The 18,276-nt window shown below is 52.6% G+C and overlaps 8 protein-coding genes across 8 annotated transcripts; 5 read left to right on the forward strand and 3 right to left on the reverse strand.

Moving 5' to 3' along the window:
* Positions 1 to 566: 566 nt before the first annotated feature.
* CGCA056_v002475 (uncharacterized protein) lies at positions 567 to 758 on the reverse strand (the record flags this gene model as incomplete). Its single annotated transcript, XM_037317733.1, has 1 exon — positions 567 to 758. The coding sequence occupies one exon, from the start codon at positions 756 to 758 to the stop codon at positions 567 to 569; it is 192 nt and encodes a 63-aa protein (XP_037182512.1).
* Positions 759 to 1,802: 1,044 nt separating this feature from the next.
* Positions 1,803 to 3,112, forward strand: CGCA056_v002476 (uncharacterized protein; the record flags this gene model as incomplete). The annotated part of the gene is made up of 2 exons (XM_037317734.1): positions 1,803 to 2,738; positions 2,795 to 3,112. 2 exons carry the CDS (start codon positions 1,803 to 1,805, stop codon positions 3,110 to 3,112), a joined length of 1,254 nt encoding a protein of 417 aa, XP_037182513.1.
* A 947-nt stretch (positions 3,113 to 4,059) lies between these two features.
* Positions 4,060 to 5,109, forward strand: RED2-1 (Dehydrogenase RED2; the record flags this gene model as incomplete). The annotated part of the gene is made up of 1 exon (XM_037317735.1): positions 4,060 to 5,109. The coding sequence occupies one exon, from the start codon at positions 4,060 to 4,062 to the stop codon at positions 5,107 to 5,109; it is 1,050 nt and encodes a 349-aa protein (XP_037182514.1).
* A 972-nt stretch (positions 5,110 to 6,081) lies between these two features.
* On the forward strand, positions 6,082 to 7,359 carry CGCA056_v002478 (uncharacterized protein; the record flags this gene model as incomplete). Its single annotated transcript, XM_037317736.1, has 1 exon — positions 6,082 to 7,359. One exon carries the CDS (start codon positions 6,082 to 6,084, stop codon positions 7,357 to 7,359), a length of 1,278 nt encoding a protein of 425 aa, XP_037182515.1.
* Positions 7,360 to 7,505: 146 nt separating this feature from the next.
* Positions 7,506 to 9,563, reverse strand: CGCA056_v002479 (putative 26S proteasome regulatory subunit-like protein; the record flags this gene model as incomplete). The annotated part of the gene is made up of 2 exons (XM_037317737.1): positions 7,506 to 9,244; positions 9,308 to 9,563. 2 exons carry the CDS (start codon positions 9,561 to 9,563, stop codon positions 7,506 to 7,508), a joined length of 1,995 nt encoding a protein of 664 aa, XP_037182516.1.
* A 5,777-nt stretch (positions 9,564 to 15,340) lies between these two features.
* Positions 15,341 to 16,007, forward strand: CGCA056_v002480 (uncharacterized protein; the record flags this gene model as incomplete). The annotated part of the gene is made up of 2 exons (XM_037317738.1): positions 15,341 to 15,395; positions 15,532 to 16,007. 2 exons carry the CDS (start codon positions 15,341 to 15,343, stop codon positions 16,005 to 16,007), a joined length of 531 nt encoding a protein of 176 aa, XP_037183646.1.
* A 287-nt stretch (positions 16,008 to 16,294) lies between these two features.
* On the forward strand, positions 16,295 to 17,320 carry CGCA056_v002481 (Bifunctional protein gal10; the record flags this gene model as incomplete). Its single annotated transcript, XM_037317739.1, has 1 exon — positions 16,295 to 17,320. The coding sequence occupies one exon, from the start codon at positions 16,295 to 16,297 to the stop codon at positions 17,318 to 17,320; it is 1,026 nt and encodes a 341-aa protein (XP_037183645.1).
* A 119-nt stretch (positions 17,321 to 17,439) lies between these two features.
* Positions 17,440 to 18,276, reverse strand: citA-1 (Esterase citA; the record flags this gene model as incomplete). Its single annotated transcript, XM_037317740.1, has 1 exon — positions 17,440 to 18,276. One exon carries the CDS (start codon positions 18,274 to 18,276, stop codon positions 17,440 to 17,442), a length of 837 nt encoding a protein of 278 aa, XP_037183648.1.

Genomic DNA, 18,276 nt, shown 5'->3' on the forward strand with positions numbered 1-18,276 from the left:
TCGCAGGTTTCATCAGATGGTGAGAATGTGATGTTACTTACGTAAAGTCGCGGCAGCCATTTGGATGCTCCTGTAGGTCCTCCGATCGTCCAGATCCTCCTCTTCTGGAGGTGGATGACGACGTTGCGGCTGGAACAAGTGATTTTGCTACAATGACGTATTTGAAAGGTAGCAAACAACTGGCCTCTCGTATGAAATCTTTGATTGTGAGACCCCTGCGGAGGGTTCGAAATCCAAAGTGCGCTATAGCGCTGTTTGATATCTGCTGGTCATTGGCCATCGGTCTCAATTTGACGCTCGGGCAATTCAATGAGCCCGAGGGATGCTCCACCGATGCTCTAACACTGAGACAAAATTTCTTTATACCCCTCTGATGGTATGGTATGCTATTGGAAGGTCGCGAATGTTAGCAGATCTCGTTCCAGGATGGCCTCCTTTTAAGAACCAAAGAATATCATCAAGTAAACAAATGCTGAAGTGATAGCAATGCCATCAGCTGAGCGTTGGCTTTGAAGAGAGATCTTGGGCCCTACGTTGAGCAAATATGTAGTTGAGAAATATGCCACTTACCCTTTGCTGATTGTGAAGCGGAAAACCCAATGGTTCTTTTTCTTTCCCATTTCACCCTTGAACGGATCTGCAGTGTTGCCCGGATTTGGCATAAGAACTTCCACAATAGTTCCTTTGACCACTGCATTTTCCATGAGCCTATGAAGAGCCTCTTCTGATGTATCCGGTGTGGTTTTCTGTGCAAACATGCTGGCTCAATGGGTATGTGTTTCATGCGGTAAATTGCCAAGAATACAATAGGTAGTCGTCGTCCAAAGTCTCAGGACTTTGCACAAGTTGAAGAGAAGACTTCGAGCAAAGGTAAGTCCAGGAAATGAACTTCTGCGAAGAATGTGCGAGGTGATGATCGGTGCTGATGAAGCCCAAAGATCTTCTAGGCCTTTGCATTTATACCCAGGAAGATCTCCGGTCATGTTGTAATGATTCGGTCCCAAATCCGATTGTCAGAGCTGTTGTAGAAGCGTTTCCTGAACCGGCGCTTAGTTGACACGGCGCTTAGAAGAAGAGAGCTATTGAAGCAGGAGTACTTGGTCTTGCGACTATTGGACAGTTTGTTGCTTGTTGGCTCGGCCGGGCGACCAAGCACCCAAGTGGCTGGCCGTGTAATGCAGGGCCATGAATCAAATGATCACCTGCTGCTCTTTTGCACGACCGAATGTAACCTTCATCCCTGACAAGTTCCAACCGACTACTTGACTTATCAGAACGCCGCCTCCTTACAGACATATGGGCGCCTACCACTTGAACGCTCCAACATAGCGCATAGACGGGACGTTCCAGCATTGTGACCCTCGATAGAGCCCTTGCTCCGTCGCTTTTGCGAGATGGCTGGCGCCGATCAATCAGCCAAAGATATCTTGGGATGAGCAAAACGATAACCAACAGATGGTGGTATGCAACTCCACAAAGTGATTCCCATTGGCTAATGCAATTCCAAACCGAAAATATTAAGCGCTTACAGGATTGGAAGAGGGGCAATGTCTGCTGGTTCTAAAGAAAGAGTTAGTTGACGTGAGAAAAGCCGAGAGCAATTTTTCCAAGGAATGGGCACGACGACGAAGTAAGCGCTGGGTGTGCACAGTAGATTCGGCTGCCCGACCCTTACCCCGCACTGTATCCACATTCAATGAGGTGTACCTGGCAAAACCCCGACAGTTTTCCCACTCTGCTGCTCTTCGAAAACCATCATCCTATCGAGGCACGATACCAAGGCATTTTTTTCCGCCCACGAAATGGATCTCCCATCTGGCTGGAAGCCTGATCACGACGAAGTTCTCCAAAATACGCTGCAAAATGTCGCGGAATGCTCAAAAAGGCCGTATTACGACAATTTGCGAGGCTTCCGCTTTTCTCCGAAGAGCCTGCCGGCCGACGTGTTCGTTTGGGTAAAGTACGGACATGACAGCGATTCTCTGAGAAGAGAAGCCAACACGCAGTACTACGTATACGAACAGCTGTCCAAGATGGATGAGGGAGCTAGGCAGCGATTCCGTGTCCCGCGGGTTTTCGACTTCATTGACACAGAGCTTGACGTCAAACTGCACAGCTTTGACGAATCGCAGTTGCTTCCTTACGGCATTATTGTAATGGAATACGTCACGGGCACCTCCGTGGCCCAAATCTCAAGCGATATCAGACCAGACCCTCTTATAGCAGTACGTGCTGTGCTTGAGGAAACGAAGAGGAAGTACGAACGGGCTGCTTTACTGAGGCGTCATGAAAACCACGCGCATGAACAAGGGAATTCAGAGTCTGCCGTATTACCTCCTGAAGCCCAATCTGTAGACAAGAGCGGCGAAGACTCAAACCGAACAGAAGGATCGGCTGAACTGGCTACTTCAGAGACGCACGATGAGAGCCAGGCACATGGAGAAGAGACGCCGGGGCTTTCTGCATCGCCTCCCCAAGAACAGCAAGCAGAGCAGAGTTCCGGTAAAACAGAACTATCAGCTGAAGAAATTGCCGAAAAGGAAGCTCCCTTCAAGAACCGGGTCGCAGATGCAATCTCCTTCCTTCTTTCATTTCCACCCCCCAGCGATGTCAGCCCTGGGCCTGTCGGGGGCGGCCTTATCAAGAACTGGGCTTTTGGCAAGGACGATTCCGATGCACCGAGAGAGTTTGCGAACTTGGAAGAACTCAACGAGTTCGTAAACAAGAAGATCGTCGAGGTATGTCTGACATATTGATATGGACATAACAAGACATTGACTGGTTGTTTCTCCAGGAACGCTCAGATATGATCCAGGCCAACCTTGTTCCTGAGGGTCTGAAATTGTGTTATTGCGACCTCAACCTACACAATTTCATCATGGAGGACAGAGAGAACCCAAACAGCAGGATCATCATCATCGACTTTGAACACGCGAACTTTCTCCCGCATAGCTTCCTTACTTGGGAGATGTGGAACAAACGGGAATTCGACATGGAGGAACGCGTCAGACTCCAGAGCAACCTGAAATTGAGCAGGGACAATGTTTATGCCATCCACGAACTTTGTCGAGTAGTGACTCGGCAGTGGAACCTCACTGGTTACAAGGACTGATCATCAGCTACAACATAACATTGTTAGGCTTAGTCATGAAATTAAAAACGAAATACGACGTTTGAATCTATCATTTGGCCACATACCTTGTCTTTGTGACTTGCTTGGAGCCTTGGGCTTGCAACACGATTGAGCATAATCATATGACTGGAGCGCTTGAGATGACATATGTTACGGGCTGTGTTGGTTCCTGTACCTCCTGCTCCAACGATGGCAATGTCAGACTGCTCTCTACGTTGGGTCATTATGGCTGTTATCGTCGCTTTCGTCGCTTTCGTCGTATTCGTCGTGCTCGCGCGCTGAGGCCGGGACCCACATATCATATCACACTCTTTCCTCCGTAATCGCTGCTATCGTCTTGAACAGGAATAATTCAGTACATAGGAAATATAGCCGCGCAGACGCAGGGAAATTAGGCGGTGTTATAAAAAGGGAAAAGACAGAAAATAATAGTATGCTTCAAATGGTTTTTCTCGTCCACAGTCATTTTATCAATGTCAGATCTTTTGCAGGATTTCAAGATTAATCAGTAGAGGTCAGGCTCCCATGGTCTCACATCCCGCATCGTACCGGTCAAGCGGCGAGAGCAAGCAGTGGCAGTGGAACCCCAACCAAGCCCGGCTCCAACAGGCCTCCGTATTGGGAAGAAAGTCGCCGACGAGCCCTGTCCGCGAAATCGCGCTATGCCAAAAGTGGTTGGAACTTACCGGGGTCATCGGGACTGCTGTGCGATAATTAGACAGGAGTTGAAGTGAAGAAAGAACCAAGGTATCAGTGAGACGATGGGAAGTTGGCATCATGTGCGAGGGTCGTCCGACAGGCAAGTGACAAACTTAGACATAAATTGGAGCATGCGCACTCAAACGGACTGACGGAATTCACCTCATCATCCAGTCAATCATCACATTTTGGCATCTTCGCCTTGCTCTCTTTACCGAACAAATATCATGGCTACTCTGGTTCAAGGAGCCGTCAAATCCATACACATTGTTGTTGGCGCCATCTTGAACCCGGCTCTTTCAGCGTCAGCCCTTGCGTATTTAATATACGGCCCGCCCAATCTCGTCACCCAAATCACCAACTCAGACATCATCCAGCTCAGGATTGGTGTTTGGGGCCTCAAGACAGTCCTCAAGATCTTGCTCGCTCTCGGGGTAGGGCGCGTCTTGAACCGTATCCAGAATCTTCGTGCAACCAACAATTGGAGCCTTTTCGTACGTGGAATTTGGAGCTGGTCTGAAGAAATTGCCGTCGTCACTGGCGGCTGCAATGGGATCGGGAAAGCCATCGTCCTGGCCCTTGTCCAAAGAGGCTTGCGAGTCGCAATCCTCGATGTAGCGGAACTCCCCTCGGAGCTTCAAAAGATCGACACCGTCTTCTACTGGAAATGCGACATTTCCTCGGCTTCTGCTGTGGCGGAGGCTGCAGATAGCATCCGAGAGATGGTCGGCTACACCTCCATCCTGATCAATAACGCTGGCATGGCGAATCGAAGCTCCATTCTCGACTTGGCTCCAGAGAAGGCGTCAAAACTCTTTGGGGTAAACCTGATGGCACTCTGGTATACGACTAAAGCATTCTTACCGAATATGATACTGAAGAATAAGGGACATATCGTCACAATCGCGAGCATGGCTTCTTTTATCTCGCTACCGACAGCCGTTGATTACTCGGCATCAAAGGCAGGCGCGCTGGCATTTCACGAAGGTCTTACAGGCGAAATCAAGCATATTTATCGATCGCCAGGTGTGCTGACGACGGTGGTCCATCCCATGTGGGTGGCCACTGATATGACGAAGGATGATAAGAAGGCGATTGAGCGTGGCGGCACCAACAAGATGATGAAGCCCGAAGACGTGGCGAAGGTTGTCGCAGATCAAATCTTCTCCCGTCGCGGCGCTCAGCTCATCATCCCGTCCCGAGCTTCCTGGTTGTCGGGGTTTCGAGGGTTGCCAAACTGGTTCCAGGAGATCCTCCGGGACTCAATCGGACAGTAGGTCTAGGGTACAGCGAGGATAACACAGAGTTTAGGGCGGCATAGTAGTTGATGGGGGCGGTTAGACATGTAGGGAGTGGTTGGAGTAAGGGGGACCTCTCATGTATCCCTGGTCATACAAGTGTTCACAAAAGAATTCTTCACAAAATGTATCATCTAGTAGTAGTCAACACTTTACACAACTTCGACGGCACCAGTGCAATTAATACCGATACGATACAGTCTGTTTCTTTTCCCTTCAACCTTGAAGCCATAATCAAGGGGCATTGGGTGTTGACCCTGGACTGTTGGTGAAAGCACTACCCCTGTGTGTCTCCACAACAGCGACCCTGTCTTGCTACTTATATCGTCTCACTTCGCTGTTTCTCCCATGATTCTTCTCCCCTTTGTCCTCTCGCCATCTCGACCGCGATATTTTTCAGCTGTCCTGTACAATCCGACAACAAATCCGCCTACCTGACAGTTAGTCATCTTCCTGCACTTGTATTTGGGCTTCCTTAGAACGCTCTGCGGGCCCTGCAGAATCCAACTCTCATGCCTCGGACAGCCTGCGACGGTTGTTATCGCAGAAAGGGACGATGCCTCTTCGACGCCAACGAACATCAGTGTCGGCAATGCAGGCTTCTAAGCACACGTTGCTCCTTCGAGCGACGGGTGCGGCGCATGGGTCGCCCGCCTATGGCTAAGAAGGTCCCATATGGCAGTTGCGGGATTCTCAGTTTTGGAACGGACGACACGCTGCCTGGACAGCCTGCGACCCCAATGCACTCAGACTTTAAAGGCTCTGCTAGACATTGCAGCAGAATCGAGAGCATGGTGATCAATGGCATCGGGACTACCCAGAACATCAGGGGCTTTGAGTACGGTGGGGCAGGGGAGACTGACGAAACCGATGACGCGCAGCAGGCGGGCCTCACGCGAGAGAACCGACGTCGACATTGATACCAGCGATGTTCCCGAGCTGCTTAATTCCATGTCTCGCAATAACTTCTTCCAGCCGCCTTGGACGTACGATTCGTCGCTCGCAGATCTGTTCACACTCGTGGAGGCCGTCTATGACTACAACCTCCCTTTACAACTGCCCAGTCCGGAACGCACTTTGGTAGCCAAACGGCAGCAGCATCTTCACCGTGTCCTGTCAGATCAGCAGACATTTTACAGCTATCATAGGCATTTTATGATTGGCCCCAGCTTCTCCGACAGCTTTCGCGGCGCGATAACGGTCGTTTTCGCCCGTTCGGGCGGTGTTCTCCTGGACGCTTACCTGGCTGCCCTGGCCCTGTGGGATGCCCAGCACAATAGAATGAGACCTTTTGACGAAGTGAATCCTCGCGAAGGATCTAACTGTCTCAAGCAGTTGCAAGCTGCCGCCATCGTCGATGCACACGATGCTGCCGCCGTTATCATGCTCGGGCAGGTCTTAGTCGTCTACCATATTAACCTCTTGGGCACATCCGCACATGCCATCCTTCGGCAATCACTTCTTTTGGTCAAAGACTGGTTTCCCTCGCTGCTCTCTCAGCCCTGTCTATACCCTATCACAGTTACTTCAATACTTGTCGACACGGTCGAGTGCCTCGTAAAGCGAGAAATACCTGTCATCCAGCCCCCACGCAGCGACTGGTATACGGTGGATAGGACTTTCGGACTCTGCAGTGGTCTCATCTACATTCTCTATGAGCTCTGCACGTTAAGCCACGAGGCTAAGAAGTCGGCTTGTGCAGGGTCAGTCTTATCTGATAATCCTATGCATCTCCGCCCCAGGAATTTCAGGAATCAACTGGCCGACATTGAGCGACGAGTGCGTGAGTGGGAGCCGGCACCGCCTACCACTTTCTTCAGCCAATTTACTCGGCTAGAAGTATCGGCCATGATGCTACAAGCTCGGGTATACCGTCTGGCGACTCTCCTTATCATTCATCGCCTCCAATATCCGCTCGGCGTTGAAGACGACACTGCACTACGACTGGCATTGAAAATCACAGTCGAGCTGGAGTGCTTCATCCAGTGGGTTCCGGTGGAAATGAAGAGACTCCCAATAGGGTTACCTCTCTTAGTCAGTTCTCTCGAAATCGACTCTCTTAGTGAGCGGGTAATCAAGTATGTGTCCCCAGTGACCGCCGGAGAGTTGGGATATGGAACGAAACTCAAAGGTTTCGCAAGTCTTGTAAAGGCGGCGCGAGACAATGGCTATTGTGGTCTGTGGTTTGACCTAGTTGAGGGTGGGCTCCACATACCAGTGCTCCCTTAGAGGTTTATGGCTGAGTTGAATCACAACGAGTATTGTTATTCTTTGAGATTGAATCCAAGGCTGTGGTTTTTCTGTACTTTTGGACTAATCATATTGTTTGTGACCAAAGAAAAGGGTAACAGTATCCATCGCCGCGCTTCGGTAATTCATTGGACCTTGTAACGCCATACTTCAAGTACAGTCTTCACGTGGTCAAATCTAAGCCTTGTCTTCTCCGAACAGGCGAGCAGATTGGACGTTTTCAGAACATTTTTAATCTGGCGACCATTCAAATCCAGCGACGCAAGCTTTCCAACATCTTCTTCGCTCAATGCATGACTCTGATCCCCCTTTCCAATCTTGCCCAGAAATCCCGACCAGATCTCCTTTCGAGATGATTGCTCAAGACCAGGATACTCGAGGCTTAGATGTACTCTTGAGTGAAAGGCAGGGTCGATCGAGTCCAGACGGTTGGTAGTCAGGAACATTATCCCCTCATAGTACTCTATCGTTCTGAGGAATATGCTGACGAGCTCGTTGCGGTCTAGATTATCACTGCTCCGGGCCTCGAGAAACACATCGCATTCGTCGATCAGTAACACTGCATTCCAATCAGCGGCAAGCTGGAGGGCATCATCTAAACGTTCCTGAACGCTGCCGCTGTCGGTCCCAAGATCGCCAGCACTGAGACTGTACAGAGGCGCCTTGAGGACTTCGGCAACGCTCTCTACAGTGAGGGTTTTGCCTGTTCCCGGGCTACCAGAAAGCAAGATGACGATCCCTTTCCCCTTTCCCGCCACGAAATCGTCGAAGTCGTTTTTGAACTGGAGCTGACTTTCCATAAAGGCGCGTAGGAGTTTCTTGTAATTTTCTGGCAGCACTAAGCTACTGAAGGCGCCTTCGTTCAACTCGATCTCTTTCACGGAGGAGACACTGAGTCGAAGCCATCGTTTGGTCTTGAGAGCGTAGCCGCGAACCGACGGCACGCACAGGAGCTGTTGGTACTCGGTGAGGGTCTTCTTGGACTCTCCATTCTTGACGAAATCTATCGGGATCACGGTGTACTCCGCATTTCCAAAGCGGGACGACTCCACATTCTTTTCCTTGTCATCCAAGATCGGATGAGTGAATGTCTGGTCGTGGGGATTGAACCTGTCATACGCCTCGGCGTCAATGACAATACGTTCTTGTACCCTGACGACCTTCTCCCGAACTTCGAAACTGTGTTGAAGTTGTACAACTTGGACAGCTTGCCCATCGTAATCTCTGTACTGCAGTCCGCAGAGACTCTCAAATAGCTTGCCTCTTTGGATGAGATTCTGCTCGATAATTGCGTGCCCTTTGTGGTTCTTCAAGGGAAAGACGGGTAATGATGATATGGGAATGGTGCTCTTGAACTCCTTGATCGTAAGTCTCTTGCTCTCCCATCCAAAGTCGAACTTTTCCCAGTTGATTGATTTGCACCATAGAAGTAGCTGTTTTCCGTTTTGAGTCTCAATGTAGGTCGACGTCTCGAAGCACGCTGCCATTTGATGACCATGTTCTATAGTGAAGACAGTGCACCCTGGCTCGAAAATGGCCCACAGGTACTTGAAGTCAACGACATTATTCTTCTTGTAGTCTTTAACCTTATTAATGATGTCCATCACCTCAGGAGAAATGGCGTCGTTCAATAGTTGCAAATGCTGTCGAGTTTCCTCGTCTAACTTCTCATCTTCGAGAGCAGATGTAAAACCGTCCCATCGGTGGACAAACGGACCGAATGGAGCGCCGATCTCCGTTCGCTCCAGCTCAAGGTTGCAATCAGGATATCCGGCAAAGACTTCGCTCAGCACCTCTTTGATCAACGGGCTCTGAATTACTATGCTGTGGATCTCCAGAGATCTTCTTGGATTCGTACTTTTCTCTGCAGGATGTTGTCAGAAAGGGCTGTGTAAATTGGCATGACATACGACATGTAAAAACTCACTTTTTCTCACAAGTATGGCGCACTGCATCGTCTCTTCATTTTCCGCCGCCTCTGCGATATTGTCCGGATACTCTTCCGACCAGATGAAGTCATCTTCTTCGTTATCCCAGCTTCCGTAGAGGGTCTTTGACGTGCATTTTCTGCCGCATGCAATCTTGTCGCCAATCTCATTTTCTTCGGGCTCCTTTGAGTGTCCTTCAACATGCCCCAGTCGTAAGGCGGGAAATATAGACTCGAGGCTTTGTTCGGTGACCATCGCGCCTCACAGATTGCTTGCGGTACCTCTTGGCGTACTCGAATTTTTCAAAGGATTGCAAAGACTGATATTTGCAGGCTTCTGAGGAGGAGGAAGCAAGCTTGCCATTGTCGAATTATGGCGACCGGAAAGTTTCGGCCGCCTATGAGTGAGGCATATTAGCACCAGGCAGCACTTCAATCCGATGATACATCATGCATAGTTCCACTTTTCCGACAGCCCATTGTCCAACAGAATCGTTGAGGAAGCTGCAGAAGGATGCGTGCCTAGCCACCACCCACGTCTAGGTGAGAACGGCGGATATCCCGGCAATTGGTCGCAAATGCAACCCTGGTCCAGGCATTAGGCAAATCTGCTACTCGCGCTCTACCGCGAAAACACTTTGTAGCTTGTGCAGCTTCAGCAGGGCACAATCACCGTCCTTGAGGTTTCTAGTCAGCCCTTGCCGGTTATCCCAAACCCAACATCCACCCACACCTCGATTCTGCAAATTTGTCTTTTAGGGAGAGCCGATCAATATGTTTCAACCCGCGCCTGAACATCTCCAGGATGAATCCATGCCTTGGGTGAACGACTCAATGATATGGGTGGCAGACAGGCTATCAATACTATACTCGTCCGGGCTGCTTAAAGAAGCAGAGGCCAGTCACACGGTACAGGACCCAAATGACGAGGAGCGGACGTTGACATATCCAATCAACGACATTCTTGGATCTATGCGTCGGCAGATTGAACATCATCCAACAAGTGCCCCTCCGAGAGACACGAATCCACCGCCAGAAGTGAAGCCTGTCGATGAGACGGCTCAAATCTGCGAAAGATGCGCCAGGCTTTCACTGGACCCTCTACCGAACCCAGTTGATATGCCCCCTCAAGATGCCGACCCTTCTTCCCTCATGAAAATTAGATCGTCAACCTTTAAGGACCCTGTGGTGCCCACTCAGGAAAATGAAGATGATGAAGGCGGAGATGCCAAATCCAACAACGGCGCCGAACCGGAAGAGAGGACCCTATCCGAATACAACAACGCCATTTCCAAAGACGCCAACGTCGGAGCCGAAAGCAAAGAAGACGAGAAAGATGCACGGGTTCAGTGGTACTTTTGGATGGAAGGCGCTACAGACACCGCAAACGCGGTGGATATCCGAGCCGCGATGATCAACGAAGTACCAGACGAAGGCAGCACCCCATGCCACCGAAACACGATTCAGAGGAAGGTGGCCGACTTGGGCCGATTTCCAGACGACTTCGCAACTGCATCTTGCCCCCTCTGCAACGTATTCACGGCTGTGCGCACCAGGCTTGAAGTATCGACTCGTGGTCACTCCGACTCGCCTTTCGAAGTCAATGTTGTGTCGGCTACATACGTCAACTTTGAGACGACGGGCGAGACGGAGCATGGGAATAACATCGGACCTCTTTTGGCTGCCCGCCGTTTAAAAGACACAGCGATTTTGGCCATCGATCCGAAGCCGCCGCATGTGTATTATCCTGAGCAAGAAGGAATTTCTTTGCGCCAGCACTCCGGGTCCTCGGGGTACCTGTATCCCGTCATCCCTGTCAATGCAAGAAATCGCCGTTTCTCCGGGAGGCGAATCACGACTGACACCATCGACTACGACATCGTAAAAGGTTGGTTGAATGCTTGTCGCACATACCACCCAACTGGATGTGGAAACCCGAACAAAAGATCCGCCAGAGACATCCCCGGATTCCGTGTAATGAACGTCTCGACAGAGAAATTAGTCTCTCTTCCGGAAGGCCAAGAATACGTCGCCTTGAGCTACGTCTGGGGCACAAAGACCCCTGAGACCGGGTTTCCGAGAGTCGTCCAGGACGCATTTGTAGTTTGCAGGAACCTCGGCGTTGGCTACCTGTGGGTAGACAGGTATTGCATCGACCAAAGCGGCAACGTGCAACAGGATCCCGAGAAGAGAAAGGATACACAAAACCAGCTCGCCAACATGCACATCATCTACGAGGCGGCCGTGTTTGCCATCATCGCCTGCGCTGGGGAAGACGCCAATTTCGGCCTGCCGGGAGTAAGCACCCGGTCGCGGCTCCGGCAGCCGTCAGTCAAAATCGGGGAGACGCTCTATGTATCCTCTCTCCCGCCACTCAGCAACCTCCTTAAGCACGCCAAGTGGACCGAACGAGGGTGGACATATCAAGAGGGCCTTCTCTCTACGCGGCGTCTCATATTCACGGAGTACCAGATCTATTTTGAGTGTAACTTCTCACATTGTACGGAAGCCGTCTTTGCCCCGGACGACATCTTCTTCAAGTACGGCACAGCATTCAGGTATGGCAAGGATGGACCGATCTGGCCGCCCATGTATGGCGAAGCAGCGCAAAGCGTGCGCAACTTTCCCATGGCAATGAGCTTGAACAAGGGGCCGACAGTCTTTGGGTTGATCGAAGAGTACATGACCAGGTCTCTCACTTTTACTAGCGACAACTTGAACGGGATGCTTGGTATACTCAGCCGAGGGTCAACAACGACACCGCCATTCGGACATTTCTGGGGTTTACCGATATTCACAACATTGCGCGTCTCAAGCGAGGCCATCTTCGATGACAAAGTGCACCAAACGGCTACCTTGGGACTCCTCCAGGCTATGGACTGGAGCTTCAAGTACCCTGCGAAACGCAACCCGAAGTTTCCGAGCTGGTCCTGGGCGGGATGGGAAGGGCCGCTGGAACTCAGCTTCGATCGGCCTCAGAACGCCAAAATGAATGCGGGCGATTTGGTTTTTCAGAGAAACCAAGAGGCTGTCCTGCCACTACCCTCCACCTTTTCCAACGTCAAGATTGAAGTAGAGGTCAATAACGAGGCCGGCTGTTGGCAACGGCAGCACTTCGATGAATTCTACGCCCACCATGGTTCGAAGTTCACCAGCATCGTCCCCGAGACGCGGCAATTTCTTTATCTCGAGGGCCTTGTAATGACCATTAAAATATCTCACGGGCGCATTGTGTCTTCGAAAGGTCCTGCAGTTGCGACTCTTCGCGACATGGATTTCGAGGACGAGGGCCACTTTTACTTTGAAGTTTTCTCAGATGAGAACGAAGCAATATTTGGCTTCTTCACGCCGACTCTAGAAGAGGAGAAGGGGGTCCTTCTCGACGCTGAATGGGATGCCCTTATCTTCAAGGATGATGGCGGAGGATCCTCGCTCAAGGTTGAGGAGCTGGATAAGGAGATTGAGATTGGCTTCGGCGATTTGAATGAGCAAGGGACGGACAACTTACTACTCATGGTGTTGCGACGGGTTGATGGCGAGGGTGGGCAAGATGCATATGAGAGACTGGGTACCGCAAGGATCGCGATACCAAAGGTGAGGGAGACATCAAAAGCGCACCTCAAGGTAAAACGGAAGGGCTTTAGAATTCAGTGATGGTTTAATTCTTCAAGAACAGCTCGAAAGTCCAGGTTGCGCCAACAAAAGGATTGATTGCCAAATGAAGACCGCATCTTACGGCGACGTCCCTCCATGACGTTGTCGCGCAATTTTGTCCGGGACACGGGAGACCGCTCTAGCACCAGAATCTTTAGGCGAATTGTCTTACCATCTTGTCACTTAGCTACGAAACATGTTTCACTTGGCTGGATCGCCAGTCAACTGCTGGAGCCTGGATTTCTTGTCTGTGTACGGCCTCCAGTCCTAGGACGGAGACCCCTCATTGCTTGAACTTTTTCTCATGGGTCGCACAACGATATATTCAATCACAGCGCGATGATATCTTCAGTTGCACCGCCGGGACTGCTATGAGCGGGCAGGCGCGCCCGCAGACACCAGGCCCCGAGCCGGCAGAGACCCAGAGGGGCAAGATAGGTGCCTAGGTATGGGAATCAAGATACTCTAACTATCTGGGTTACTTTTCATCCCAACTAGTTTTCGGAATGATGTTGCCCTCAGCTTGTCTGCAGCTTTCATCTGGGCCATTACCTGGACCTTGACACCGTCCGCTACCACCCTACTTGACAAAAGTCTCTGCGTCCGTTCAGGAGCTTCAACTGACATCATTGGGCGCCTCGGCGGCAGCCCTGCACGGTCTCGCTTTGTAGAGTCTTGCTGCGTGGGGTGTCGCTGTGCAGTTTGAACATCTATCTTTCCCTTCCCCGGGGACCGCCATTTCTCGTCCAATGCCTTCTTCAGCTCAGCGAATTCTCTGTCATTCCAGGATTGTTTAATGTAGACTTGCTTTGCTTGACCCGCGACCGGCCAAGAAATGTCATCAGCCCATTTTTTTGCGTTGCTGACATTGTTGAAGTGGAGGACGATGGACCCAAGCGATCGGGACATCTCGAGCTCAACGGCTTCACGTGGCATCTCCATCCTGACGGTAGAAGGCTTTGACGGTAAGAGCTTCTTGCTCCCATTAATACTTTGACGGTAGCGTACGGCTAGAGCAGCGTCAGGAAACTCGATTTCGATCTTCGCGGGCGTAGAGTTGACGTGGACATAAACGCGCAGTCGACAAGTGTTGGTGTCGGACATGCTGTGCAGGTTCCGAGAACCACCAGCCGATATCCTTTTGCTCTTGTAAGCTGGGGTGCGAGGAATGTGGAAAAGTGACGGACGAAAAATTCACTCGGGAATTTTTGTACGTGTTCGTGGGCTCGAGGCAAGACCTGCAACTCGACTGTACCGCGAGATTTGGTGACTTTTTGGAGGCATGCAATCTGATTGAGATTTTGAGATTAGAAGGCTTAGATCAGGCATCAAAGAAGCATCTTTCTCTCGATAGAATGGATCTAGATTTTGCCCCGTTTTGCCCAGCTGTATGCGTAGGTGACGTGGCCCCGTTAATGCAGCTAGCTCCTCAGCGGCTAGATCACATTTTCCTCCACTTCACTGCGTCTACATAGCCGCTTCAGGTCGCCTATCAGGGCGCTGTACGCATGGTATACGAGCTGCGGACGAGGGAGTTGTTTCTTAATGCCCAGACTTTTAGCCCAAAGGGTGAGAGAACTTGAAAGAAAAACGCCTGACTTAAAGCCCCGTGACAGCGCATCTTCTCTGAACTTGATTTTATAGCTTAGATGGACGATCACAGCCCCTACGTCAGCCCCCCTACTAGCATTTCCCTGGATGTTGATATCGAAATGGCGGGCTCTCGCTCCTCCATCAACAAGACTGGTGAGCAGCCCATTGTCGATTAGGAAAATCATTTTTGCTGATCTCTCCGCTGCAGATTGCCGCGATGAGACCGCAGTTTCCTTTTCATGTTCAAGCAGACACTCTGGCAACGCTCGGCGCGAGTGCATTGGCCGACCAGATAGCATTCAATCCCACCGACCCGATCGTTCCACCAGCCGTGATCGAGAGCCCGCGCCCAGTACTCCATCTCAACCTTTCCACTCCTCGGCCGATAGCCAAGAAAGAGTTCACAATAGTTTCTCCAGCAACAGGCCTCGCGGTCGTAGCTCAGACAGTAACCTTGGGATTGATCCAATACCGCCAGTGCAAAGCCCGATCCGTCTTGACCCCGACGAACCAGGCGACTGGGCTGTAAACCACCACCTCGAGAATCTAATTATAAGATTGGACGAGCCCGAGATCAGCTCCATTGGATCTAAGTTTGGCAAATTGGCCACAAAGATTCGGGAAATCCAGTATGGCAACAAAAGATCATCAGCGCCGACGCCAGCGTCCCCGTCCAGATCATCACCATCCTCTGGGGACGGAATGCGATTCCGCGTCAGTTTTGCTGAGCTGCAACGGATGCGAATTCGGAAGCTGCAATGTCAGCTGGTGAGGCACGTTGCGGAGATGCGCCTTGAAGGTCGTGAGTCGCCTGGCTGGGAACAGACGCTTGAGGAGTACAGTATGAATCGATTTCCCTTGAACCTTGAGCCACCCCAAGCATCCAGGCTCCGGATACACGTATTCTCTAGTCTTGACCTAAGGTCAGTATTCAATTTTAGTAAGAAAGACTAACCAATTTCTGTTGTTTCTCATAGTCAAAGCGGTTCATGATCACGATTACATGGAGCACCGCTCAAAGTCCATCAGAGACCCTTTCCTTGCCACGGGGGAGTACAACGTAGACAACTACGTTCTCAATTGCAACATTAATAGTTCTCTCGCCAACGAGATAACGAGCCACGCTCAATCCATCAAGACGTGGGACACGGGCCTCGACGGACCCAGCGAACTGATCACTGGCACACGCGGAAACAACGTCGCAAAGACATGGTACCGAGGGTTCAAAGAGCGTATTATGATTGCAGCTACCGGAGGCGCGTTCCTCGTTGGACCCATGTGGATCATGGTGCTGAAGAAAGGGCTCTACACCTCACTTATTACGACAACAGCCTTCGTTACTGCCTTTGGTATACTAATGGCTTACTTTCTCAATGAGGCCAAGGATGTCCTGGCTAGCACAGCCGCGTATGCAGCCGTCCTAGTGGTTTTTGTTGGAACAAACAGCCCGTAGATGAGGATCGATGGAAACGGATGGTTAGGGTAGTTGAACACACTCCAGAGTCCCGAGAAAGGCTGCATCTTCAATTGGGCCGCTAATCAATTACAAGGCGAAGGGCACAAGCCATGCGCGCCTACTCACGCCCTACCGATGGCATTCTTCCCTTGGCGCGGTAGACCAATGAGTCACGCCTCAACACCATGACTAACCATCACCGAACCCCAGCTATATTAGGTCAACTCCTTTAAACCAACTCCTTCAACACATCAACCTCTACAGGCAGTCATCAAATCACCACGATGTCTTCACCAGAGTACGACATCCTCGTAACCGGCTCCTCAGGCCACCTCGGCGCCGCCCTGATGCTCTCCCTCCCCTCCCACGGCCACACCCCCCTCGGCATCGACATCCTCCCCTCCTCAACCACAACCCGCACCCTCTCAATCACAGACCGCGCCGCCCTCGCCGCCCTCTTCGCCTCCCACCCCTCCATCAAACACATAATCCACGCCGCAACCCTGCACAAACCCCACGTCGCCTCGCACCCAAAACAAGCCTTCATCGACACCAACATCACCGGCACCCTCGCCCTCCTCGAAACCTCCTCCGCCCACCTCCCCTCCCTCGAATCCTTCATCTTCATCTCCACAACCTCAACCTACGGCTCCGCCCTCGCCCCGGCCCCCGGCTCCCCCGCCGCCTGGATCACCGAACCCACCCCGCCCGTCCCCAAAAACATCTACGGCGCCACCAAGACCGCCGCCGAGGACCTCGTCCGCCTGCACCACCTGCACACATCCCTGCCCTGCCTCGTCCTGCGCACGTCGCGCTTCTTCCCCGAGCAGGACGACGACCCCGCCCGCCGCGCCGAGTTCCCCGCCGACGCGAACCTCAAGGTCTGCGAGCTCGCGCACCGCCGCCTCGACATCGCCGATACTGTTTCTGCCGTCGTCTGCGCCGTGCGCCGCGCCGCGCAGATCGGGTTCGCGAAGTACATCGTCTCGGCGCCGCCGCCGTTCCCTAACGACGCAGACACCCTCGCGCGGCTGAATGCTGGTGGTGGTGGGGACGCGGAGCGCGTGTACAGAGAGTGCGTTCCCGCGGCGGGCGCCGTGTTTGAGAAGCTCGGATGGAGGTTCCCGGACCGCGTGGACCGCGTGTACGACTCGGCCAGGGCGGTGCGCGAGCTCGGGTGGAGGCCCGAGTGGACGTTTGAAAAGGTCGTCGAGAGGCTTGCGCGCGGCGAGGACTGGAGGAGCGACCTGACGCATGTGATCGGCAAGAGGGGGTATCACGATGTGCCGACGGGAGTGTACACGACATGAAGAACAACAAAGCGACGACGTGGTATTTCCGGTCTATGTATATCCATCAGACGCAACAAAGTAAATACACCCAAAATAATGAAAATGCCCAAACCAAAACAACGCTATGCAGTAATCACTCATGCCTCGATGTCCCTCACAAGCCCCAACTCCGCGCCCAGCTCCAGAACCTGCCTCGCCACGGCATCAACATCCACAGTCTTGATGACCACCCGGTGGTTCCCCTCCCACTCCACCAGCCTCGTCGACCCGGGCTCGCAGTACTCCTTCAGCAGCCGCCTGTGCTGCTCCAGCCCAGGGTCCTTCAGCCCATGCACATGAATCGTCGGCAGCCTCAACACATGGTCCGTCCCGCTCCCGTTCGGCCAGTCGTCAAACACCACGCTCGCCTCCGCCGCGTCCCCCACGCCCTGCGGCGCGTCTATCCTGTCGTCCAGCACGATCAGCGGCGCCCGGCCCGCGAGCAGCACGCCAAACTTCCAGTCCGCGCTGCCGCCCGCGCTCGCGATGCGGCGGCCGTACTTCTGGCGCAGCATCTGCTGCGTGTACATCAGGCTCGCGCTGATCTTGGCGCCCTGCGAAAAGCCCAGCAGGCCGACCCACTCGCCGGTCGCGCCGAGCGCGTCGTCGTCGTCCATGGCCATGCGCAGCTGGAAGTGGATCTCGGCGGAGGCGGTCTCGGCGTCGACGACGGGCTGGTGCTCGGGCAGCCAGCGCAGCCAGCGGCGGAAGGGCCCGTAGTCGCCGTAGACGGAGACGATGTCGTGGTGCGGGGCGCAGATGAAGGGGCCCTCGGCGAAGACGAGGCGGAAGTGCGGGCGCAGGCGCGCGATGAGGGCGCGGCACTGCACCTTGAAGACGGCGGCGTTGACGCCGCCGCCGTGGAGGCAGAGGATGCGCGGGAGGTGGAGGGTGGTGTCCGGGCCGGAGCCGGGCGGGGTCGTTGCGCTTGGCAT

Source organism: Colletotrichum aenigma (assembly GCF_013390185.1).
Source record: "Colletotrichum aenigma strain Cg56 chromosome Unknown KSG_Cg56_contig02, whole genome shotgun sequence".
Taxonomy (NCBI): domain Eukaryota; kingdom Fungi; phylum Ascomycota; class Sordariomycetes; order Glomerellales; family Glomerellaceae; genus Colletotrichum; species Colletotrichum aenigma.